Source organism: Solea solea, chromosome 13, assembly GCF_958295425.1.
Source record: "Solea solea chromosome 13, fSolSol10.1, whole genome shotgun sequence".
Lineage (NCBI taxonomy): Eukaryota > Metazoa > Chordata > Actinopteri > Pleuronectiformes > Soleidae > Solea > Solea solea.
In genome coordinates this window covers 22,937,522-22,963,933 of record NC_081146.1, presented here as the reverse complement: position 1 = coordinate 22,963,933, position 26,412 = coordinate 22,937,522, and the positions used below count along the sequence as shown (strand labels likewise).

The 26,412-nt window shown below is 39.8% G+C and overlaps 2 protein-coding genes across 3 annotated transcripts; both read left to right on the top strand.

Moving 5' to 3' along the window:
• Window positions 1-1,022: 1,022 nt before the first annotated feature.
• On the top strand, window positions 1,023-5,245 carry dctn3 (dynactin 3 (p22)). Its single transcript, XM_058646757.1, has 7 exons — window positions 1,023-1,196; window positions 2,503-2,587; window positions 2,789-2,875; window positions 3,037-3,120; window positions 3,716-3,774; window positions 3,867-3,926; window positions 4,146-5,245. The coding sequence occupies exons 1-7, from the start codon at window positions 1,095-1,097 to the stop codon at window positions 4,218-4,220; spliced, it is 552 nt and encodes a 183-aa protein (XP_058502740.1). The 5' UTR covers window positions 1,023-1,094; the 3' UTR covers window positions 4,221-5,245.
• Window positions 5,246-9,970: 4,725 nt separating this feature from the next.
• nt5c3a (5'-nucleotidase, cytosolic IIIA) lies at window positions 9,971-26,111 on the top strand. Of its 2 annotated transcripts, none has more exons than XM_058648345.1 (8): window positions 9,971-10,139; window positions 21,384-21,482; window positions 21,661-21,730; window positions 21,818-21,950; window positions 22,847-22,936; window positions 23,033-23,195; window positions 23,732-23,932; window positions 24,124-26,111. In XM_058648345.1, exons 1-8 carry the CDS (start codon window positions 10,002-10,004, stop codon window positions 24,223-24,225), a joined length of 996 nt encoding a protein of 331 aa, XP_058504328.1. In that variant the 5' UTR covers window positions 9,971-10,001; the 3' UTR covers window positions 24,226-26,111. The 2 variants fall into 2 exon arrangements, with proteins under 2 accessions (XP_058504328.1, XP_058504329.1); XM_058648346.1 differs by lacking the exon at window positions 9,971-10,139 and adding an exon at window positions 17,604-17,709.
• Window positions 26,112-26,412: the final 301 nt, after the last annotated feature.

Below are 26,412 nucleotides of genomic sequence, written 5' to 3'. Positions count from 1 at the left end.
CCCCGGTCGCGGCTCAACAGCGGCCCCTGGCGAGATAACATGGGAAGGTTTTTAATGCAGTCAATTTTATATGTCATAAACACGCTAAAATAATAAATAAATCGCTTATATAGGTGTGTGTATATATATCAAGATTTTACACATTATGTTTATCCGAAATATATATACTCTATAGCTCTATAAGCTCTATAATCTATAATAATTTAGTCACTGATTGATAACAAATATATCATGACAAAATGTAATATGATCAATTTAATCTCTGGGCTCAGTTAGAAAAGTATATATATTGTGTAATACTGATGATACTGTGTTTTTTGTTAGTGTTTTTGTACTTTATTATTACGTTATTTATTTATTTGAAACACAAGCATATTCACGTAGTTACCACTCTGGCCTACTAATGTACATTTTGATTTTTTTCAATAAAGTTTGCTTTAAAAATAAAAAGGTTTTACCCTAATAATATGATTATTAGTCTGCAGGTTTTCTTGCCTGGCTTTATTTTAATGATATTAACCATAAACTGTAATTATAAGGATAAGTTAGCTTGTAAACCACCTATACAAATGTATATACATTTCTTCATGTAGATATTGTGTATTTCCGCTCGTTTCTTTTAACACTTTATTTTGAGAAACTGGATGTGGTTTATTTAGGGGGTGGCTGTTTTGACCAAGTACGGACGTATGAGCAAATGTAAAAGATTGCCGTGTTAACGGCGATTTAATAACGAGAGTAACTGTGTTAAGATTATGACAAGTAAAAATATGATAATAACATGTGAATAGAGTCGTCTCAATGCGACATTTACTATCTGAAGTGTATAATGGAGCAAATTAATCGTGGGGCTTAGCAGGGGGATGACTCGACTTAAATTGGCAACCCCATCGTAACCAGACGTCAGTGGTCTGCGGATGTTTGGTGACACTTCTACCCTCACCTTAACCAATCAAGACGAAGAATGAGTGACCCTGAGCCAATCACAAACGTGAAATTAGATAGGCTCCGCCTACCAGGGATAGGATAGGAAATCGGGCACATCATCATCAGGGAGGCTGTTCATCGTTTGTTGAAGTTCTTGCAGAGTGAAAATGGATAAAAACCTGGAGATAGATAACCTGGAAATGCGTCTACAAGCGCTGGAGAGTCGCATATACGGGGAAAGAAGGAATAAAAGTGGGAAAGCCGTCAAGGTTTGCTCAGGGTCCTGTTATTTTTAACATACAGGGCGATGTCTCGAGTGGCTAGCTAGCTGCTAGCCTAAAACGATAGCTTTGTCAGTGGGAAACCGAACGAGTTGACGCCCTTTTTTATTTTAACACACATTAGCTCTTAAATGTCTGTTTAAAGTGACGTAGAGAGTTCGCGTCAACTGTTCCAAGCCTTCAGTTGCCGCAGATTACATGTCAGTTGGCTAGGTTAGCTGTCATAGATGATTGTGAGGCCTGAGCTGTTGTTGTTGTGTGTTGTAGCCTCAGGGATCAGGGGTCTCAAACTCCAATGACCTGGGGGGCCGCATAGTCTGTAGTCTGGTCATGAGGGAATCACTTGCAAAGTGTTTTTGGGAACGTTATTATTTTGATATATTTTCACCGTTTTGTCATTTTATGGACCAACCATTATTGAATTAATTAACCGAGTAAATAATCCCAATCGGAATTGTTATCAATTGCCACCATAGAATAACCTATGGAGACATCAGATGATATGTTCCCTTTTGAAATAAAGAAGTAATTGATGTGAACGTGCAGTATGCAGAGGAACCCATTAACAGCACATATCTGTAAGTAATCGTTATTAACACATTTTAACATCCATTTTTAATATAAAACAAAAGTTACTGGTCTCCCAAAATGTAGAAGACTAGAAGAAGGAGGCTTTAATGAATGGACAGGATACATATTTTTGCTGTGTATGGGGTTTAAAAGGGGATGTTCCTCCTGTGCTGCTGAGTGGGTCGTCCCATCAGTGTGTCAGTCATTCATTCATTTTCTACCAACCCCAGCCAATTTAGAGCATGAAGTTAACCTAGTGCCCAGGTTTTGGTTGTTTTTGGACTGTGGGAAGAAGAAGCCACAGAGAATCCAAAGAGCCCACACACACACACAGGGAGAACTTTCAAACTCCACACGGAAAGGCCCTTGTTCAAACTGGGGAGCTTTGTGCTGCGAGGCAAAAATTACCTCTATGTGTCATATGATGAGAAAAACACTTTAAGTTTACAAAGAGGCATTGATTTGTTGACTCTATTTCCTTCGATGGAAAGATGTCATAAACTAAAATCAATGTACTTGTACCAGATAAGATCAGAATAAGACTAAAACACAAATTATAAAACTATAGATAATTTTATTTAGGAATACATTTAAGGGTTCTTATCATTATCAATTTAACTGATTTGTTCTTTGGTCTGTAAAATGTCAGAAAACGGTGAAAAGAAGTGAACAAAATTGAACTACTACTGACCGATATTTGATCTAATCGTCTTTTGTGTTGCAGTGTTCAGATTCTATGGCGCGCATTCAGGCAGGTCTGACCAACATGGCCAACAAAAGAGAACGAGTGAAGATCCTGCAAAAAAAGAGTGAGTCACACGTTGTGTTGCTTTCAATTGTTCTGTCTGTGTGTAATGTTATATTTGTCATTTAAAGTGGATACTAGTTCATAATATTGCTTCAGATATTTGTGAGTAACACCTACAATTTAGATTTAAATATTTAAATTTACTGTCATTTAATTCAGGCTTGTTGAGTTTTTTATTATTATTATTGTTGCTCTGTTGCAGTTGAGGACCTACTGAAATACCTGGATCCCCAGTTCACTGACCACATCGCTGTACCCGACGCCATGAAACTGGAGTTCATCCTTGCTGGTAAGAATAAGTAGAAATCTGTTGTAGTTGGATGAAATTGACCTGTTCAAATAGTACAGTTGTTTTTTTGTCTTGTATTTTGTAGAGCAGGCACCTTACCACATAAATACTAAGTTCTGATAGTAGAAACTAAACTCACCGTGGTGTGTTTGTGTACACAGAGGAGGAGTGTTTGCTTTCCCAGGCTGCTTTGCTGGAGCAGGTCAGCACCCTGCAGCCACTGTTAGACAGTAACTACATTAGAGGTGAGTGTCACTCATGCGGTCATTTAAAACCAAACTTGGGTCCTAGTTCAAAAAGCTGATTCTCCGATTCATATCGACCTTTATTTGAAAGATCCAATATCATAAGAGCACTCAAATCTCACGAGACTGTCATGACCATGTGATATTTGACCAGCTGATTTGTTTGTTACATTGTCATCTGTAATGAAGAGCCAGAAATACTTCCACATGCTGAGTAACTTGTCATTGAAAAAAAATTATATATCACTGTTCTGATGAGCAAAGAGGGTTTGTATGCAGGCCAAGCTGAGCTCACATGCTGGACAACTTGGTAATTACTTCAAACTGTCTGTTGTGCTTCTAGGCTATGGTTTATGGCCAGAGTCAGAATCTTGGCAACTTCTTACACATCTTTTAAAAAAAATGTTTTTTCGACCCATGCAATTTTTGTACCAATGAACAACAATGATTCTGTTTTCGCACATTCAGCTATTATCAATATCATTTATTGTCACTACTACAGTGTGTGAACAGTGGTTTGAACTATACCGTTGTGTACTGTAAGGTGTTTCCATCACTATTAGACATGTGTCTGCTATGTGTCTGTTGTTTCCAGATGTACCAGAACATGCCACCAAGTTGCAGCGTCTGTCACAGCTTCACATCAAACAACAGGTAAACCACCTTCCAACTCTCTCTGTCTCTCTCTCTCGTTCTTGCTTTCATTTTACCCCTGGACTCATCTGTTTTTCTTGTCTTTTTCACAGGACCAAACAGAGAATCAGTCCCTGGAAGTGAAGAAGCTTTTTGAGGAATACAACAAAATGGTACAATTTTGTTTTTACATGATAATCCTCTTCATTGAGATAAAAGTGACAACCATATTGTTAGAGAGCTGTACGAATACAAAGCTTTAACCGATTAACAATCATTTGTTGAGCCGTGTCTTCAGATGAACCAGTCTGTTTTAAAACCTCTTTGTCCTGTAAATACAGTATGTTAACATCTTAAACTGCACCCACTGACCACTGAAATCTTATTGGCAGATGTTCCTGTTGTCCAAGCAGTTCACCCAATGGGACGAGACCCTAAGGCAGATGGAGGAGGTTAAAGGCATCTGACCTGTGGAGTAGTTTCAGTGAACACTCACAAACACACTTGAGATGAAGATGTTGACAGTGATGAAGTCTGCACAGTGACCGGAGCTTTATTAGACCAGTGTTTCTACCATAACTGGTCAGACCAAGAGACAAAAGGAATCTGTTTAGATTACCAGCCACATTGTTTAAAATCCGATTCACATTGACAGTTCACATTCTTAACTACAAGTGTCTTCCATCTAAACGCAGTCCTCTCAAACGGCAGGCGTTTAAATGAGTCATCAACAACAAAAGAAAACATGAGGTGCAAGATAAGATCAACCTTTATTGCTGCCCCATACGGGGGAATTTAGAAAAGGAGCTACAGGCAAAAGCCACGTCATTCTGATTTGACCATTCTCATTCATGTCGCACAGCTGCATTTCAGATATTTATCGGATTTTTTACCACAAACGGAGAACTGAGACATGGCTCTGACTGTGGCAATCAGATTTCTGTGTCCACACAGATCTGAACAATCCAGGTCTTAGTCATCGGATGAGTCACGTCAGCCTGGTAATCTGGAGGTAGTCTTTATTTTGGTCCGATGTGGTTTACCGTCATGACCAGAAGCCCTCATGTATTGCATACAAATACGCACAGTGTAAATGGCACTTGATCAGTTTGGCTTTTTTTTGTCCTGCAGCAATGTGAGAATGGCTTAGAAGCTACAGCCGGAGAATACAAACATGCAGACTTCAGAACTATCTGTGCACTATTCCAAACGACGCAAGTTTGTTAGGTTTGCAGAGACAAACATAAGTGGTCCTGTAACAAGTAGTAGTAATACATTGATAAAGGAACTTGGTCTGAAGTGTCACCTGTTGCTCAGAAAGCTCACAGATGCTGCTGTTATTTATTTTCAGACACTTTTTTTATGTATGTATATTGACTTTAAGTAATTCATTCCAACAGCTCTTCTGGTCCTGGCGTCACGTACAAAATATGAAAATTCTAACACATTTACCATGACTGCAGTGGATACAATAAATCTTATTTGACTTGTTTCTTGGATTATTCCTTTGTGTGGTGCCTGTTACTTATAATGAGATCTAGCTATTTTGTTGTGAGGTGCAATATTAGACATGTACAATATATGTATATACATTATTAGAGCTGTAGCTGGCTTCTCTGGTAGGTATACTAGCTTGAGACCTACCTCTTTACCTGGCACTTAACTGAGGGAGTCATTCGTTGTTTTGTATTTTAATCCTGCTTTGTATGAAATGTGCATAAATAATATCTGATTGATTATTTCATTTGATGAGGTTTCTACCATGTGTCATAGTGACACCAGACTTGACTGCCTTTGAACTGGGCCAACTTGAAGTATTCTACAAGTTATTCAGTCACACTCTCCAGCACACAGCTAAGGTGAGCAAAGGAAAAAAGGAGGCATTCCTGCAACATTACAGATGCCAAAAAGAACAAGGAAACAAGCAGATACATTTGACAGGAAGTCAGAACAAACTCAGTCATGGACCCATCTGAACTCATGCTGATATCTTATGTGTTTTTCCCTCTGATCTCTCCTCCAAAACTGTGCAAGCCAGCCATCTGCACCCTCATCCACAAACATCTGAAGGACATTGCTTCTCATGGACTGAAGAGGAACTTGCCCACGCTGGTCACAATATGTGAACACATTGTCTCCAGGTATGTTCAGCACATCATGGAGCACATAAAGCCCATCCTTGAGGAATGGCGCGTCAAACTACCACGCATACTTTCACTTGTCGATGGTAACCAGTGTTTCTTTGGTGTAGACGAGACCTATGTGTGTTATAACATGAATGCCATTCCGTCGTTCTTCGCTCGCTTTTTGGGAACCTCTCCTCTGATTCCATGTTGTAGCTTAATGGAATACGAGTTGTTAGTCACCAAAGAGGTAACGACGAGAGTGAACAACTGCATAGCCAAGGAAATGATGTCAAACACCAAGCATTTGAGATTCAAGCCTTACGACTGTAACTGCATTGCTTACGAAACCCTGCGTGAAATGACGGGTCACTTTTGTAAAGCCATGCGCTGCCTGCTGCTGCGAGCATGCCACTGCACACGAGCACAGCAAAAGCGAGCGGAGGAGAGCAGCACCGGTGCCCTCCGCAAAGCAAAGAAGACACACATTCGGACCATAAGTAAGGAAAAGAGTATTGTGATCTACTCCACTTCAGAGAAAGCACTAATGGACATCATGTCAGAGGTCGTATATGTCCACAACATGCCTGACCACAAAAACAACCCCAAAAATGAAGGTGGCAGGTGCGTGGACTTGCTTATCGGTGATGGTCTACACACTATTTTTGAAAATGATGAAGAACAGGCGGACGACACCGCACCCCTCTCATCCTCTTATGATGAAGATGGAGAAGATGCAGACTTTGGTGCGTTTAGTAACGAGTTAATTGCGTCCTTTGGTGGCGAGGATGTCGGACAAGATGCAGAATACAGTGCGTCCAGTGTGATACCTGCGTTTTCTGGTGTAGAGGATGTAGGTGAAGTTGCATATGAAGGTGAGAACAGTGAGCCGCCAACATCCTCTGGTGTTGAGGATGTAGAGGAAGATGTAGAATACAGTGAGATACCTCCGTCCTCTGGTGTTGAGGATGTGGGAGAAGATGTAGAATACAGTGACATACCTGCGTCCTCTGGTGTTGAGGATGTGGGAGAAGATGCAGATTACAGTGAGATACCTGCGTCCTCTGGTGTTGAGGATGTGGGAGAAGATGCACATTACAGTGAGATACCTGCGTCCTCTGGTGTTGAGCGTGATGGAGAAGATGCACATTACAGTGAGATACCTGCGTCCTCTGGTGTTGAGCGTGATGGAGAACGTGCAGATGGAAATGAGTACAGTGAGCAACCTGCGTCCTGTGTTACCGAGGAAGGAGAAGATGGAGGCAGAAGTGAGTGCAGTGAGCCTCCTGCATCTTGTGGCACTCGGGATGTAGGAGGAGATGCAGAACACAGTGAGATGCCTGCATCCTGCAGTGTTGGACATGAGGGAGAAGATGCAAATGGAAGCAAGTACAGTAAGCTGCCTGCATCCTGTGGTGAGAAGGACGTAGGAGAACCTACAGAGTATGTACATGACACCGCACACAGGAAGTTAGTTTCTGCTGTTGAGAACATAGCAGATGAGGTGGATGACAATGTAGACAGGCAGATCCTATTTGCTGAAACTACTGACATTAGACCAGGTGGTGATTTAAACAAGCAGTTACTCAGAGATGAGGTCTCATTTTATTCTCCTGACCCACATAGATCCACATCAGCACGAGTGTCGGGTGATTACATAAAATATTACACACGCCTTGTCAATATAGTGACAAGGATTCTAATGCATACCATTGAGAGGGCCCACGTATCAATGCCTCAAACAGATTTCAACAGGATTGTCCACAATGTGTCATATAAGTTGCTTGCACAGCTGGAGCTCAGGAACATTTCTGTGAGAGTAAAAAAAGTTGCAAATATTAAGGCCGTGGTCTGTGACCTGTCTAAGACTTTCCACTCCGCACAGGGGCTTCTGAAAGAATTAGAGGGGGCTGACGATACATTTATCGAGGCCCTGAGGAGAAAACTGACTGAAAAGAACAAGAGCATCTTCGGGTGTTTCCTATCAGTGGGCAAAGACTTTTACCAAGCTGTAGCCCGCCTCCGTAATGGCACCTCCTGCAAACGGACACGAAAGAATGAGATCGCGATTACATGCAGCCAAAATCCTCCTGTAGCGGCAGTCAGTAAGTGGCAACCCAAAATTTGAAAATATCTTCATGCTAGGGCTGAGTGAAAGGGCCCAGAATTGAAATCTCAGTAGCTTTAGGCTGAGTGGTGGTATATACGATTTACAGGTTCAGCTGTAGGCAACAGGACTTGCTTGCGTCAAGGAGCTTCTTCAGTTCTGAGTAACTGGTGAAATTTGGCTGCTGTTTGCTGGATACCTGTGTAGAGAGTTACGGGAAACAATGAAAGTCACGCACACCCTGACCCAGTGCCAGGTTGTTAGATTCACCTGTGTCAAGGTGAAAAAGAGGGTTGTTCAGGTCGTCTGAGAGACCGTCTTCTACACAGGAGTGTGTGCATGTGTGTGAAGCATGAGAGGCCACAGCCACAGTTAGCATTAGCAGAGAAAAAGCAAGGCACTAATGTGTAAAGTTCTGTGCCAATGGAAAGAAAATGCCCAGACTCCTCCAGTCAAGCCGAGTGTCCATGTGTTCATCATCTGCCAGCAAAGAAAAGTAAGGGTGTTAGCCCGAAGTAGCTACATCTTTAGCCCCGGAGAAACGACCTCACCTGTGTTTCCTGACCGCAGTCTGGGAGCTAAAGCAGGAAAGCTCAACACCCACGGTAGCTGCTATCAAGTCTTCTGAAGACACTGTGAAGAAAACCGACTCATAACATTAAAAGACGTGACATTGTTTGGTTCATAGTGCATTTATATTGATTCAAATACATCAATGTACTTGTATCTTTTTCTATCATTGTTTATTTGCTGCACACCTACTGTAATCCTGGGAGCCAGCCTTTGATGCCAGGTATGAACAGGGCCTGTGATTACACAGGATGTGTGTACAACTGCTGTAAAATAAAATAAAAAATGTTTTTATAGCCTTAGAATAAGTCATCTATAAGTGCGTAACCCTTAAACACACCTAGACACATGTTGGGCTTTTAATTTCGAGAAGTTTTATGATTTTTATCAAGCATATTATTAAAAAAAATGCATTTTTGAATGTTCTCAATATTAAAACACCACAAATGTGTCCTAATTGAAACCCATTTGAATCACTATTTTTGATGCATCATGACAACAACATGGCAACAAAGTTTAAAACAATTAATTACTGTTTGTTATGTATGATGATGAAATATGACATTGCAAAAAAAAATGCATATAAACAAATGTTTCTGCTAATCTTTCACATATACCAATCAAACCAAAAATAATCCAGTTTGCATGAAGTATATTGAAAATAATGCATTTATTGGCCATTTTTAGGCCATAAAATGAAAGTACATCATGACAAAACTTGGCAATTTAAGGGTTTAAATTGAATGTTGTGTATCATTTGATGTGTATGATGAGGACTGATGCTGGTTTAAAAACATGCATACAAGTTGTACAGCTTGAACTTTTATGAGCACATTGTGGTGCTCTAGGTGTGTTAACGTAACTTTTTTGAAGGTGCATCCAAGGATTAATTTAAAAAATAGGGGGGGAATTTCAACTCAGAAGGTCTGAGCAGCCTCATTAACCCTAATTAAATTCAAGATGGCTGCCACTTGCCACTTGATCAACACTACTACTACTACTATTACTGTTAATTGCATCTCTGTCAAATTTCTTTAAAAGTAAATCAGTCAGACTCATAGTATTGCTCAATTTTCATCCGTGGACATGTTGCTATGCGTGTGTGTGCAAAATACCATATAGAGTGTTGTTATTGGGTGATATTGTTAACAATTAGCTCAAGATATGCGAAACAATTATTTTTATCAAGCCAGTATTTCAATTTGACGTGACATACCACGTTCATACGTTTCTTACTCTTATATAGCACATTTAAGTTGTTGTGTTTGCAGATATTAGGTCCGCTCGGTGTTTTGTTTTTTGTTTTTTAAAATTTGTACAGAGTGAGTCGCACAGTTATGTATAGACGATCTTTGGGGGCGTATAGCACCAGTAGGAAGGAAGCAGCCTGGCGAGCGAGGGGAGGGGGGAGGTGAGACGGCGCAGGGTTGGAAAGAGAACCGACCGTCATGGACCGGGTTGCCGTGGTTAAGGTTGGGGCCGCGGCTAGCGCCAGCGTCTGCGCTTTGTTCGGTGGAGTGGTTCTGGCGCAGTACATCGTCGCCAAGAAGAAGCGAGCTGGCAAGAAAACCCGTATCATTGAAATGGTGAGTGAAATTAACTGACATTTCAGCGTCGTCAGGGACAGATACGAGATATAGGAAGTGTAGGAATTCGACCTTCAAAATAAAATCAAACAGTCGCTCGCACTGTTGGGTGGGACATGTTTTGACTTCATTCTCAGTGAGGACAAGTATTTATTTTCCATTAAAAATAACGTATAAATAGCGTATATGACTTTGACCTGGAGCACTCAACCATTCAGTCCAAATGACAGTATACTGCAAATGCTATTAATAGTCTTTTGCAGGACAGTGATCATTTTATATAAAGACACTTGATATAAAAAAATTCCATATCTTGTGAGCACCTGACAATAAAAAGTACAATCATGAATTAAGATAAGAAAAGAGTTGTAGAAGTAAAATAGTGTAAATGTGATAATTAGTTAATTAAAATCAACCCCAGCGAAATGAAAAACCGTAAAAGTCGACAGAGAATTGGCACATGAATTAAATAATGATAAAAAATAAGTAAAAATTGTAAAACAATAAATCACAGCCAAACAAAAGGGGTCATCATTTTTATTATGTTACAATTTATTGACTTAAAGCAAGATAACATTTTTCTCTTTTCTTGATATGTCAGATATGACTCGAAATATTCAGTTTGCAAGTAAATGTAATAATCCTGGGGTTAGGTGATGAAACAATAAATCTATGTCAGTGTATCCAACATTCAGTATATATCATTATAGTGTTTATGCATTCTTTAGACACACTTAAAAAAGTACAAATATAAATAAATACAAATACAAAATTTGAATGTTTCACCTCAGATTTGTGAAATGTTTCTCCATTTTATAACTCAAATAATCTTATCAAAATAACCCACCATTTCAAGGTTTGGGAAACCCCAGACCAAACAAGTACTCAATTTATTACTGAGAAATTAACCAACAGATTAATCAGTTGCGGTAGTTGCAGCTCTAATATATCTCCAGATGAAAAATAGTTTTAGTGCACTTCGCTGCATTTATTTCCAGGTTGTGAGAAATTTTTATTTAAATCGCAGTGGAAACACTAACATTTCTGTTGTGCACTACCCCCAGTGAAGTAGCCCCCTAACAAAAACATGTGTGCCTTTATTTTGAAACTCAGAAACGGAAATACATTGCTGTGCTCTTTGCTCCAAGCATATTGACAGTAATAGACCTGCACAATTGGTGTACGCAGGCGTGGATGGTCCCCAAAACAGCAGCTGTTTGTTAGAGGTCATCTGTTAACCTTTCTCCCAACAGGGACAAAACAGCAGCTTTACAGCTGTTCAGCAGGAAGCTTCATCACATGACTCAGCATGTGGGTGATGCTCTTCACAGCGTCACCTCATTTCACTGTCCTGGAAACTGCTGCTGTCTGTTGTTGACACACATGGAGATTATACAAGCTGCAGCAGCACATGCACTCAGTCCAGCCTCCTAACCAGTCTAACAGGACTGAGACAGACCTGACTTGACATTCCATACATACTAAACACAACTGACCTGTTTATGATTCATTCAGCGTTCACCTGACTTACCCTTCCCTTCCTTTTGGGGTACCAGAGTAAAATGGTATTGGTAATTAGACCAGCTCCATCAACGACAGTCATCTGATTGGGCGACAGAAAAATGAAACACTTGGTCCGTGTAAATATACCATGGAACTCCAGGCAAAGGCCTGCAGTCTATTCTCATACAAAGCTTGACGTCTTCTTGAGATAAAACAGCCCTCAAACCAAGCAGAAGAAAAGAGCTGCTGGACGTCCTCCGTTGTTTGTTGTGCTGCGTTTGATGTCGTCGTTACGACGTCACGATACGTGGCCATCGGGGTACTGTTCTCAGTCCAAACACAAACCTGACCCAGGACAAACCTGACCATCTAGCTTTACAAGCAATTCAACACATGTCATGTACATGGAACGGCACCAGGCAACAACATTACCTGGTGACATTATGTAACAGACGTATAAAATATCAGTCTATCTGTGGTTCAACAAAGAAGATGTTGGTTGGTGGTGGTGGTGTTTTACACTGGCTCTAAATGTGAGCAAGTCGGTCACAGCTGACAGTCAGCTGACTTGAATTTGTTTGCCTCAGATGGACATAAAGATGCCCGTCTTTTTTCCTCTCCTTACTCATGTGATTTAGCTTCATTACCAGAGGTGTAATATCGAAGGGAGTCATAGTCCAGACAAATTAGATGTGATTTATTTGAGCTGGTAATTTCCAGGTCACGCTGGCAATTTATTCTTCACCAAAGTGGGTGTTTTTGTGGCACACAAGTCTACGAAGAACTAGAATTATTTGTCTCAGGTAAGCAATATACTGTAGATGAATCGGTCAGATACTCAAAATCACTGGATAGGATATGGGGAAAAGACAAAATGTGTAAACCTGGTTAATGCACCGGAAGGTTTTGAGTCCGCAGTGACCTTGGTCTGATGATGGTCATTGAAATCCAATTAAAAGTTAATCAGCGTGTCTCAGTGAACATTTGTGCCAAATTTGAAAGGATTCTTTTGAGGTGTTCTCAAGATAATGGATTGGGTTGTTGAGGTCACAGTGACCGAGTCGTCCTTGAGTTTTTTATCTTTATTTGTTGTCTTTGATCTTTGGGCTGAAAGTAGCGGCTCCCACTGTTGATACTGCTCGATTGCCGAAGTTTGTGGAATCGTGACATGGAAACCTGTGACCATCTGCCTTTGATGGTGGAAGCACAAACATCAAAAACCATATGTCAGCAACTCAGCGCAGGCTTTCATTTTCTGTCTTCTGGGTCAGGTTTTATTACATCATGAAGACACGGACATTCATTTTTATGAGCTTCCTGCGACTTGCTGTAAGTTTCTCTCTGTAGTACAAACCTTTCGTGATGTTGCACTTGATGTAATTTCACTTAACCGTGAAGAAGTTGTTCACAGGACATTTTAACATGTCAGCTGAGTCATGTATGGCCCCATCTTTTTGTTTTCAGCCATTTTCCAGCCTTACACCAAATGATTTTTCAGAGTTGCAGACTGTGTTCCCTATTTAGAGTTGAGCTGAGCTCCTCAAAGTGGTAATCTGAGTTTTTATAGTATCAAATGTGTTTGATAGAGTAGAATATAAATATAGAAATACTCGCAAAAGATAATCTAGTTGTAATCTTATAAATAGTGAAGTTTCAAGATTGTGATCTGCGACTAGAGACTCGATTTTCAAAGACCAGGTCCAGCATGACTTGAGTGTATTTCACTCTTTTGACCTGCGGAGGGCAGCACAGAACTTAACCTGACCTGCAAGTCTGGGGTTTCTTTTTACACAATGTCTGAATGTTTGTGCTCTCTTCAGTGTATATTTATGTGCTACAGCAACTTACAGTCATTTAGTCAACATGAGTTGATGTTCTGTAAGAATAATTTATAATTATTGAGGATTGACGTGCAGTTCTTAGGCTATCTACACAAAAGTATACAGCAATTGTTATTATGATATGTTTTTGTACATGTCAGGCCAAGAGAATATTCATAATTAGTTGCACATCTGTGGCCTTACTGGAATTTTAGCAGTCAGACAATGATGCTGATTCACTCAAATAACTGCAGCCATGGTATGACCAGATGGTGCTTTTCCTGCCTCTTTATTAGTTGTCTTGCTGCGTACCTAATAAAGTGGTCAGTGAGTGTATGGAAAAAGGAATTGGGCAGAAAATCAACTAAAAGGGCAACGTTTCTGCAGAAGAGTAATCTTATAACAGAGTTAGGGCAGATATTGAACGTTACCTCCAGTGAGCATGCTGCTTTATCAGTAGCAACAGATGGCTGTCGCTATGACAACTAAAGTGGTTCATAGTTTTAGTTCAAGCATAAGAAATGAATGAAGGAAACAGGCACTATGTCACCCTCCGTTTCAGGCCTGTTGAAACATCGCAGTGATGTGTGGATTGGATGCCTTCATGGACTTAGACCATTTACATTACAATGCTTACTTTAAAGATGGCTGTGTCAAATGGATTAGTGTACAGAGTAACAGCAGTCAGCGATTTCAGAGCCTCGGTGGTTTTAGAGTTTTAATTAGAATTTGCTCGTCTGAAGTCCCATTATTTTGCAGAGGAGCTGCTATTATACAGTAGACAGTAAATGCATCATCAGATGTGGATCTCACTTTGACTTAGTTAGACATTAGACACAATATTATTGTGATATTTGTAAAAATCTGCTGGCTGTACAACACAATGAAATCACTTTACCTAATTCTTGTGTGTTGGTTTCGAAGTGTCTGAATTAGTATTGTCCCGATACCAAAATGTTTGTTTCGATACCAATATGAATTTTGATACTTTTCAAAATACAGGCAAAACTCAAAAAAACCCCTGTCATCATTATAATTTATTTTAACAAAAAATCTTCCAAGACCATAGAAAGTACAACAAATTAAAGTTTAAAGATCACTTTTCTTAGTCGCACACACTTTTAGAACAAAGGGGAACTACTGTATATCTGAATCATGGTAGTCTTGAGACGTAAATATCACCATAGATGCAGTGTGGAATCAAGCCAGTGGGGGGCAGCAGAGGTCAAATGACGCGGTGCACACCTCAAACGCGTCCATTGCCGTTTTTGTTAAAGGTTAATCATGCAACTGCAACTGTTGAAAATTCTGGTTAGGATACGATTGTTATTCAAAATAATACCTATCACAGTGTCATAATATGAGGTTGTAGGAAAGCCATTTTCTTTTGCACTTTGCCCTAGATGACCTTTGACCCCGTCAGGCCAAGGCTGGGTCTCACAGGCTGATCATATCAATGTTCTTTGGTCAGGAATGAGTAGATCAGTTGGGGGGGGGGAGTTTGACAGCTGTCAGATACGTCCGTGATACTGATAACGTTCTTATTTCAACTGGAACAATCAATATTAAAACCTCTTTTTATTTGTTAAGTGGTGGAACATCTACACCATTATTATCTTAGCAACAGCAGCTCTACGAGGGCAATAATTAAACCACACAAATAAACACTAATTGCTCATAATGTGGCAATGTTTGCTGTCATGTGTTGTGTATGTGTGTGGTGTTGGCATAGACTTCTCTCCTCACCCACATGCTGAGGTTAAAGTTGGTGTGGCAGCGTAGAACCCATAGACTCCATATAAAGAACGGAGAATGAAACTACTGTTGTGAAGTCACGAGATTTGTGATTGGACTGGATTTCAGTCATGTCATGTCAGTTTTGGAAACGGGAAACACAGATCACCTGTCTCCTGCAGGCAGGAAGTTATTGGACAATACCAACTGTCAGTCACGTGGGGTCCACCCATACTGAATGTGCCAATTATTGTCTAGTTTCCTCAAAATGGGAACATGAAAAACTGACATCATATTCAAATGAAGAAGACCCTAAAACCAATGATTGAGACTCCTCTGGAAAATGTTAGGGCTGAACGATTTTCAATAAATATCCAATATCTATATTTAAAGTGATATTTGTGCAGATCTTTGAGAAACAAATATGTTTTTTTCAGTCTGTAGAACGTGATGTGCATCGGTCAGGACAATGTTTAATCTAAAATGATAATTTGACACACATTTTGGCTTTAAGAAAATTGAAAATTACAGTAGGCCGTTAACTGATAACTGATGATTAGTAAAATGCCTAATATTGGCCCCCAATAATCTGCCTGGCTGGTAATTGGTTGACTCTTAGTCCCAAATACTGGGAGAATCCCTGGTGGAGTCACATATTCACCGGAGTCTGGTGTAGATTAGAGCAGGGACGTGCACTGTTAGGGCGTTGAGGTGGGTTGACCTAGTTTTTGGGAGTCGTGGTATGCGAGACAGTCGGGGGGTCAGCCGAGCAGGGACTCATGAGGATGAAGTGGACTCATGTTCCAGTCACGTCTCTCGTACATCATCATCAGTACGGGAAAACACACTTCAGCAGAAATTGAGCCTGGTATCAGTGTTGCACTGATGGTTCAAATCCAAATAGATGTTTTTGTTCCATATAGAATTGATCAGGGTTCTTTAATCAGGGCCATCACATAGTGTGGGTGTGGGGGGGCGGGATTAAGCCTTTTTAATTGACTGCAGCAAGAATTCCTTTACCATGACAGCCCGACTACCTCTTACAGGAATGTGTTTACGTCATATCTACATTTCTTTTCTCTTGTAAAAGGAGAGCCGTGCTGTTTCTTCAGGGGCTGAACAATTCATCATTTTCAAATCAATATCACAATTTGAAATGGTGCATTAAGCAGTTTTATTGTTATTTGTTTTCACTGGCAATAAAAAAAAATTAAAAAAACACATCATCTTCTCAAACTCAAATGACCTGGGAGCCACTGAGCATCTAGTCTTGTCAGGAGGGGGCCAGTCAAAAAGCAAGTATTCATTTGGGTCGGTGATATGAGCTTAAACATATAAAATAACAGTATTTGTAACAATATGTAGTTCACATTACAAAATGTATTTATGATGCAAAATTAGTCCATTAATTTAAAACAAGTACATGAATAACACATTATAAGTTGATGTTGTTTGAAAGGCCACGTCAAATCAATTGGTGGGCCGCGAGTTTGAGACCTCTGCCTTAGAATGTAGTAATATTTAGAAAATGTAATGCGCCACCGCCACGTTTCACAAATCTAATCACAACATCTGGGAGAAAAATCCTAATTTTTAGTATTTCCCCTAACTGTTTAGCCTTAAGTTTTTCTATCCAAAGTTATTAACTCCTTACTTATTTGGTCGCACCTTCTCTAAAATATTGTGCTTTTTTTTTTCTTTTTCTTCTTTTTGCGATGTCATTCACCTGTTTGTGTTCTACAACAGTGGCACCAAAAGTTTGACCTCCATCTTCTGGCAAAACATTGCGGGAAAAAGTGTCACAAACTTTTGCATGACTTTTCCAAACCTCTTTTAGCTGAAGCTACTTGTATATCATAATTACTCTCTAATAAAGCTGCGTCGTTTACTCTCTCCCGTATGAAATTAACATAATATTTTGCATACTCCTGTTTCAGCACATTCAGTCAATATAATAATGTGTTGCGACAGGAACCTGATCAACCTGAATACTCGACAGGTGATGGACGTGTTCAGACTTCAGACTGCAGTGTGTCTGAACATGTGTGTACAGTTGTGTGCGTCAGCCTGGCGCTGCTGAACCTTGAACCACGTGACCTTTCATTCAGTGTGGAGCTTTTTACTGCACTTATGTGTGTGTGTGTTTGTGGGGAGGGGTTTTGTGTGTTAAAATGTGTGTACTCGGCAGAATCCTGCTCCCATCTAATTGATTTTACGGGCTCCTTTTTTTCCATGGGGTCAGGGGTCACGTTACTGGAACGAGGGCAGATTCAGTTGTTCATTCCATTTCTATTTATGCTGAACTGTGTGTGTGTGTGTTGACATGGGTCAGCTGAAATTGTCAACGTGTGTGCGTGAACATGGGGGGAGGGGTTATGTTGTCTAATCTGCGGGCTGCTGCTCGCTCCCTCCCTTCCTCCCTCCCTCCCTGACTGTTGCTGTAGATATATAAGCCTTCTGCAGCCACACAATCTTTTCCTCACTCTTGTGTTAGCTGAGACAACAGACCCGTGGTAAGTATGTGTGTGTGTGTGTGTGTGTAAGGGGGGGGTTTAAAAAAAAAAAAGGACTGATTTTAGAAATACATTTCTCCCCAGAATGATGATGTTTACCTCCATATCCGGGGTTTTTGAAAACATTTTTGAAGACATTTTCCACTTTAGTTTGAAGCGGGTTCATTTTAAAGGCTCTCGTTTGTTGTGACTTTGTTTATTTATTTGTTTTTGAAAGATAATTTAAATTCTGGTCCAACTCGGTGAACTCAGTAGACAAAGCTAAAAAAACACTTTGGTATTATCTACATGGCCTGATTGTATTTATTGTATTGTTAGCAGGGGAAGCTAAATGAAGCAGGTGAGTTAAAAGGAAAGTCTGTTGTACATGTTATGTACCTCTCCTGTCCGACATGCAGTGTTCTCTGATTTTGGACGTATCATTTTAAATTTTTAGTTTAAGGAGGAAAAGAAAATCTCTAAGCAAATGGCCTTGCTTGAGTAGTTGCCTCCAACTAACTCCTGAAGATAACAATGAAGTGGTTGTATCGTATCATATTGATGCTATTAAATCAACATTTATTGAATCAAAATACTTAAATAATTGCAATATATCAGAAACTGAAGTATTCTTTGATATTTGCACTTTTTTTACCGTGTCTTTCAAACTGTAATGATAAAAAGTACATTGCAGTCACAGTGTCGATTTTAAGAGCGTCTCCAGTGTGAGTTCACGTAAACAGAAGGTTTGAATTTCACTGCCGTCGGGGGACACACCTTTTTTTTTTTTATGTATTCCTCAACTGCAACTTTCCAGTAAATGCTGAGCGTCTCTGTGGCAGCTTGAGCTGCTCAGTACGGTCAAAAGCATCATATTGTGATTTATTTTTGGACAAATCTTTTTTTTGCATTGATTGGTTCGACTTAACCTGTTGGAGGGTGTCACATTTAAATGTAAATGAGTGTCTGCTTACATTCAAACCAGTGTCATATGAGCTCACATGATCCTTAAAGCACTCACATGACTCTCTGTGTGTTTCTCAGTGTAGTATTGTTTAGTTTTTTGTGTCTGTGGAGACACAGAGTGATTTATTTTACAGCTTGGCAGATGGAGAAAACTACAACTAATGATTATCTTCATCATCGATTCAAATGTGGATTCTTTTCTCCATTAATTCAGTAATTGTTTGGTCCATAAAAGGTCTGAAAATATCGATCACTGTTTTTAAAAACTCGGAAATAATGATTGTCAACAAACCAAAAGGATTTCTTTGTTTTGTAGAGCAACTAATAAAATTTAAGAAGCTGAACAATCAGAGAACTTTGTTTTAAAAATGTAAAAAAAAACAACAACCACAAACTGATGAGTCGTTGATCAAAATAGTTGACGATTAATTTAGTAATCGATTAATAATTGATTAATGGAGTAATTATTTCAGCACTGCCAAGGGAGACAGTAGCAAGAATTCTCTAAAACACGAGTGAGGTGAAACGAATGTTCAAAGATAACTTTAGGTTAATGAATTAACCCCGGTGCTCTGAAGCATGATTGAGAAAGCTCTGTATTGGCGACAGAAGTTACACACTGAAGCTTTAACTGTCATTTTCACGGAGATAAAGATTTGAAATATTTTGTCAAACCCACAAAACATTTTATTATTTGAGGAGGAAACATTTTTGCAGGGTCTTTCGATTTAGATCGGCGACGCATTCAAAAGTCAAACGTGGTGTCAGCGCTCCGAGAACTGCTCTGTTTTTCACTCACTCTTGAGGTTATGACATTTAGGAAGTTGTTTTGCGTGTGCACATGTTGAGATAACTGTGTGTGTGAGAGGGAGGGAGGGATGGAGGCTATTCAAGGGTGTGTAATTGTTTATTTTTAGTTTGTGTTCCGAGTGTTGTGTTTCTGCACGGAGATTTATGACGGTTTAAGCCAGAGTGGCTTATTATATAAGACTGGGGTGGGGGGGGGGGGGAGGTTGTGTGTTTGTGCGCCAAAGCTGCTCAGCTGTTTCATGTAAACACATTAAACATCTACACACGTGTTGTTGCCTCTCGAAATACCTTCAATAGCCAATCCTGTTGCATCACTGTCTGCTTATATAATTCTCCATCTGTCACAAGAAGTTAGAGATCATCTATCGCTAGGTATTTATAATTTAATGTCTTGAAATGGCTCTTTGGTAAGACAAAAGTGGAATAATTGGATAATAATTGCAATTAGGGCTGCAACAAACAATTATTTTATAATCTGTCGATTATTTTACAGTCCATAAAAATGTTAATCAGTGTTTCTCAAACGTGGAAATGTATGTCTTGTTTCGTCCACAAACCAAAATGATTCACTTTTTAATGATTTCTTTGTTATACGAAGCAAAGAAACTATAAATATTCACATTTAAGAAGCTGGGAAATCTGCAAACTTTAAAAAAAACAACAACACACAACCGATTAATCGATTGCATAAATAGTTTCAGCCCCAATTTGGATTGTGCAATGTGTCAATCATGTGAAAACGTTCACTACTATCCTCATAATTGAATTTCACCCTGATTTTCACCCCAAAAAAACAAATAACAAACTTTGTGGTGAAGTAACCATGTCGTAACCATACCTCGTTACATAACAGGTTAAATAACCACACGCTGGTTCCCTGCAGCGCTCGAAGTCTGCAGGCGTCCACTGGTTTTGTGAGAACGGGTTTTGCTGCAGTCGATTGTGCAGGTGTGGCTCAAACCTCACAGCAGTGGAGGACGGGACTGTTTGCAGCATTTCTGTCGTCTTCAGAGACGCCCCAATTATTCGATGAGACGTGAATAGGTTATGGTATCAACATAAAGTAATAATTAGATAAGAATTAGAAGAAAGCGTGGCTTCTTATTTTGGTACTATTCCTTATGGAAACGCAAAAAGAAAAAATTGGTACTGTACCAAACCAATCTTATGAGGTGCAATGTTGCCCGTCACAATTTGAAGTTCTTAAACACAGATTGAAGTTGCCCTTCATTCTCATTCTTACTCTTTCCCCATTCTTTAATCCTTCTGGATTCTAATCTTCTTCATTCAAACTGTCCACCTTGAGGTGCAGTGCTGCCCCCCACAGTTTGAAGTCCAAGAAAGCGTGTCATAATTGCTAATAATAATAATAGCTGGGTTGCTGTTGCGTGTAACACGCTTTGATCTAGCGCTCGGCTTTTATTCAGCCTTTGATATGACCTGTCACATTCAGGACGCCGGCGTTAAACACATCCTGCCACCGTAATCTGAAAAAAACCTTTTGCCATAAAAGTGAGTCGTCTAAGGAAGATCATGTCGGCAACCAAGACCTCTGGTGTGGAGGGCGACACTTGTTCAGCCAAACAAGGCGGAAAACCTGACAGTTCTGCTCAACGCCGTCTAAGTCGTAGCAGACAAGTAGCTCATCCATACCAAACCAGACAGACCACCACTCTGCAAAGTGACACTGGCGCCGTTAATGCCCCGCGTCCTGCGAGACAACAAAGAGACGGCTCTGGTGGCGCTGCTTCACCTCAACGCTGTCGAAGTCAGGGCAGACAAGTGGCTTTCTCGCTAAGAAAAGAAGTAACGGGCGCTCAGATCTAGAAGAAGGCGGCAAATGCATGATTACGAATGACAAGCGGCATTCAACACCACAAGTGACTCACTCTGTCTCTCCTTCTTCTCTCTGCCTCTAGATGCCTCAGTTTGAGAAGAAGACGGTCCACATGAGGGACCCAGAGAGGGTGGAGCAGATCATCTGCGGCCTCATCAAAGGAGGAGCTTCCAAACTACAGGTAGGACAAAAAGTGCTGACTGTGCTGCCCTGATCTGTACTGTATCTGTACTTTTTGGGATTTGGGAATATGGCACCTCCTGGTGGTACTGAAGCACCGGCAGATTTTAGTTTGTCTCCAGAGATGGACGTAATGTCGATGCACGGTCCTCATCAAATTGTCCTCGACTCTGTTCCAGATCATCACCGACTTTGACATGACGTTAAGCAAGTTCGCCGTCAATGGCAAACGCTGTCCAACGTGTCACAGTACGTACAAGTCTCTGTCACGCCATGTTTCAGTGATGCCTGCTCAAAATGTACGTTACAGTGTCCCCATTCTATTTGTCTTTGCAGATATCATCGATAACTGCAAGCTGGTAACAGAAGAGTGCAGGCAGAAGCTGCTGCAGTTGAAGAATAAATACTATCCCATTGAGATCGACCCGCACCTTACCATGGAGGAGAAATACCCATTCATAGTGGAGTGGTAAGTCTTTCTCACCAGTTTCAAGAACGTAATAACGAACAAAATGATCCTCAAATCAGATGGTGCCTGTTGTAAAGTTTGACAGACTTTGTTAAACTGTGTGGGGAAACAAAAGAGCTGAACACACTTAAGACACAAAATAAATGAGTATACTGCATAATGGAGGAAATTAGGACGTTTGAGAATATAAATGTTGTACAAGGACAGGTGACATTGAACCTTTAAAACCCAACTTGGATTGAAAGACTGTGAGAGAAGATGATTTAATGATTTAAATGGTCAGATGTGTTTTGAGCAGTCTTGTATAAAGTTCCTATAAAGGATACTTGAGTAAAAGTACAAGTATGTTAATACCAGGTCTTAAAGACATTTTCAATATCGAAAGTAACTTTCTGATATAAAATGTACTTAAGTTTTAGAAGTGAAAGTATGAAAACAGTGAGGAGTAATGATAGGGCGAGTTGTCTTTCAACTGGAAGGATGTGGGTTCAGTTCCTGGCTCTGATCGTCTGTATGTGTCCTTGAGCAAAGACACCGTTTGAATAAGTGAATGGCAAAAGTGTAGTACAGTATACAGACTGTTATCAATTCTTCTTCCTCTGATTTTATTTGGTAGTAACGAGTAGGGTAAATGTAGTGCAGTGAACGTACAAGTTGCTAGAAATATAAATAACAAAGTCAAGTACAGATGCGTGAATTTTGTACTTAATTACAGTAGCGACGTATTTGTACTTTGTTACATTACAACCCTGGTTTTTAGAGACTTTGGGGGTCATGAGAGAAAGAGCAACAGAGTTGTTGCTCTGTACTGTACATGTGTGATTATGAAATCAAGGGACAGAAATTGTTGTTTGCTGTGTGTGTGTGTGTGTGTGTGTGTGTGTGTGTGTGTGCAGGTATTTCAAGTCGCACACATTACTTGTGGAGCAACGGCTAGAGAAAGACAAACTGCCCGAGGTGGTGAGGGACTCTGACGCTGCACTCAGGTATTTGTAGCAGAGACCTAGCCACTGATTATAATGTGTGTACATGTTTTTGTCATTTCCCCCGTGACCGACCGACGTCTCTGTGTTTGGTTTCAGAGACGGCTTTGAGCAGTTTTTTGACAGCCTGCATGAGCGCAACGTGCCCGTCTTCATCTTCTCCGCTGGCCTGGGAGACGTCCTTGAAGAACTCATCCGCCAGGCAGGGGTCTACCATCCCAACATCAAGGTCGTCTCCAACTTCATGGACTTCGATGATCATGTGAGTCTTTATTCTCATAATGTGATGACTTTATTCTTGTAATATCGCGACTTTATTCTCAAAATATTTCGACTATACTCTCGCAGTTAAGACTTTATTCTCGTAATGTTACGACTTCATTCTCATAATCTTACCAATTTATTCTAGTAATATTGTATTATGACTTTATTTTCATAATATTACGACTTTATTCTCGTAATGTTACGACTTTATTCTCGTAATGTTACAACTTTATTCTCGTAATGTTGCGACTGTATTCTTTTTATATTTTTTTTATTATAAAAAAATACAGGAATTACTGTATTACAAGAATACAGTCGCAACATTACAAGAATAAAGTTGTAATATTAGGCAAATAAAGTTGTAATATTACAACTTAATTTTCCTAATATTACGACTTTATTCTCGTAATGTTGTGACTTTATTCTCAGAAAAGACAGAAGTCCTATTCTTTCTGCTTGTATTCTCCTGTTTAACCTCAGTACAACAGCAGAAATGTGTTCCCGTGTTCACCACTCATGTTCCTCGTCACATAGGGCGTCGTGAAGGGTTTCAAAGGCGAGCTGATCCACGTGTTCAACAAACACGACGGCGCCCTGCGGAACACCGAGTACTTCAAACAGCTGAAGGAGTGCTGCAACATCATCCTAATGGGCGACTCCCTGGGCGACCTGAGCATGGCCGACGGCGTACAGAACACCGAGCACGTCCTCAAGATCGGCTTCCTCAACGACAAGGTACGGCACACAACCGGGGACCAAAGATGTGTCTGTGAAGGTTCTCAGTCCTCCTACAGTCCTAGTATTTGTTTGAGTGATACATGTCCAATAGCAATGGAACTCCAATTCCCATTATCTGGATGAGTTAGTCCAGCTTTGAGAAACCTTTTTACATGAAGCACCTCTTGACACTTTTCCTTCTCCTGCAGGTGGAAGAGCGCTTGGACAAATACCTCGAATCCTACGACATCGTCCTGGTGAAGGACGAGACGCTGGAAGTGCCCAACGCCATCCTCCAGAAGGTTCTATAACTCCATGTGGCCTGCCGGGCTTTTAACACCTCCATAAACCGTCGTCACTGGTGCTGACTGGTCTCTACTTAAACCCCCCTCCACTCATGTGGGACCCCACCCACCTGAGTCGTCCTCTGACTCTGTACACCACCCCCCCCACCACCACCGCGTCCTCTTTATAAAGGCACTGGGCCTGAATAAACACCTCCTGAACAAACTCTTTTAAACATCCGTGCAGCAGCAGCAACAGCATGTGTCCTGGATTGTGTCTGTTTCACTCGTTTACCATCCTCCGCAGTCACAACAAACTCTCACTCCAACGTCATAATTTGCACATTAGTGTCTTTATTATATTTTATATTATTTTTCCATATTGCAATATTTTTTTTATATATACCATGAATCAGGTGCCCTCAGATCGACATAGTCATTTCCCAGCATGCCTGTCACCTCTTTCTCCACGCCGCTTCGTCCTTGACAACTGTGGATGTCGTTTGCATGCAAAAAAAAGAAAAGAAAAAGGACCTTGGAAAACGTTATTCCTTACGGGAAAGTGGTGAGAGCAGCGTTATTAAGAAATGACCTTAAATGCAGTATTCACATCACGGGAGTCTATAATGTGAACAGGATCGTGCACAGAGAAGTGACATGTGTATATATATGTACATGGTTATTTTTTTAAATCTAGTGAGAGCACATTTTAGGTCAATATCAACACACTTGTTCTTGTTTACTTTCTCTGCATCGCTGATGGAAGTCTTCTTACGACGGAGTATTAGGGCCAAACAACAAGAACAAAGTCGTAAAGCTAAGACTTCATTCTTGTAATATTACGACTTTATTCTAATAATGTTACAAATTTATTATAACATTATGACTCTCGTAAGTCTTGTAATGTTACAACTTTCTTTTCATAATATTACGACTTATTAATATTATGACTTTATTCTCGTAATGTTACGACTTTTTAATATTACGACTTTATTCTCACAATGTTACAACTTTATTCTCGTAACACTATGAGAATAAAGTTGTAATATATTACGTAATATTACGAGAATAAAATAAATTAATATTACGACTTTATTCTCGTAATATTACTTTATTCTCGTAGTATAACAACATTTTAATCTTATGGGTTTATTCTCATAATATTATGACCTTTGTAATATTACGAGTTTATTCTCGAAAGATTAAATCTTTTTTTCTCTTCACTTTGGCCCTAACACACTGTCGTATCTTCTCGATACCATATTTAATTAAAACAAAATGTTAAAGTAGACCTCTACAGGTGATTACCTGGAGCTGCACAAGTTAGATAAAGAAAGAGGTTAATTCCTGTAGTTTCCATTAAGTGCTGCAAAGTAACAGTATACCTTAAGTATTGTGTCGCAGGTGTGAGGAAACACAGTGTGACCTATTTATTTACAGCCAGCAACACCCAGGCCTATTTAATGTATTTGTTCTGTATTTACATTTTTTTGGAGGGGAGTTTTTACACTGAAATGCAACCGTTTATCTCAACATGTCGCGTAAATGTTCTCTTTGACTCTTGTCTGTTTTTAAATGTGCTGCTATCACCTGCATGTGTTGCCTTTTCTTATTGTTAGCTTTAAGTCAAAGAGATAACAGACTAAAATCTATAAATTATATATATACACATATGTATGTACATATATATATATATATACATATACATATATGTGTGTGTGTATGTGTATATATATATATATATATATCTATCAATAAAATAATATACTGTATATGTATGTGGGCATTGTATGGGAAATGTCTGGATTAGAATTTCCAAACGTATAGAGTGGTGCGTTGTATTTTTATAAGCTCATGGCTTTATCTCTTCTTTGATGGTGTGAACTGAAAATGCAATAAAAAATGTAATTTTATGAACCGTGACTGAATCATAGCTCTGAGAGCCCTGGGTTTAGCGCTATATAAAGGTGTAGTATGTAGAATTTGTTCTATTAGGAGGATGCTGTCAATCCCTTTAATGTTAAGTGGTTTATCATGGCACTTCTGGCAGTGCTGTGAGGACTTAGTTCATGTGGAATTTAGATGTGTGTGTTATAGTATATATATAAAAATGTTGTTTCCCAAACCTGGAAATGACAATGTTCTCAAATGACTTGTTTTGTCCACAGACCAAAATTATTTGGTTTGAAAAAATATGCTAAACAAATATAAAAG

What these genes read in the sequence shown, in the direction of transcription:
- dctn3 (XM_058646757.1), top strand. Translation starts at nt 1,095, where the DNA reads ATGGATAAAAACCTGGAGATAGATAACCTGGAAATGCGTCTACAAGCG. An exon ending in GAAGATCCTGCAAAAAAAGA is followed by an intron (nt 2,588 to 2,788) that starts GTGAGTCACACG and finishes GCTCTGTTGCAG; the next exon opens with TTGAGGACCTACTGAAATAC. An exon ending in AGACAGTAACTACATTAGAG is followed by an intron (nt 3,121 to 3,715) that starts GTGAGTGTCACT and finishes TGTTGTTTCCAG; the next exon opens with ATGTACCAGAACATGCCACC.
- nt5c3a (XM_058648345.1), top strand. Translation starts at nt 10,002, where the DNA reads ATGGACCGGGTTGCCGTGGTTAAGGTTGGGGCCGCGGCTAGCGCCAGC. An exon ending in AAACCCGTATCATTGAAATG is followed by an intron (nt 10,140 to 21,383) that starts GTGAGTGAAATT and finishes CTCTGCCTCTAG; the next exon opens with ATGCCTCAGTTTGAGAAGAA. An exon ending in TACCCATTCATAGTGGAGTG is followed by an intron (nt 21,951 to 22,846) that starts GTAAGTCTTTCT and finishes GTGTGTGTGCAG; the next exon opens with GTATTTCAAGTCGCACACAT.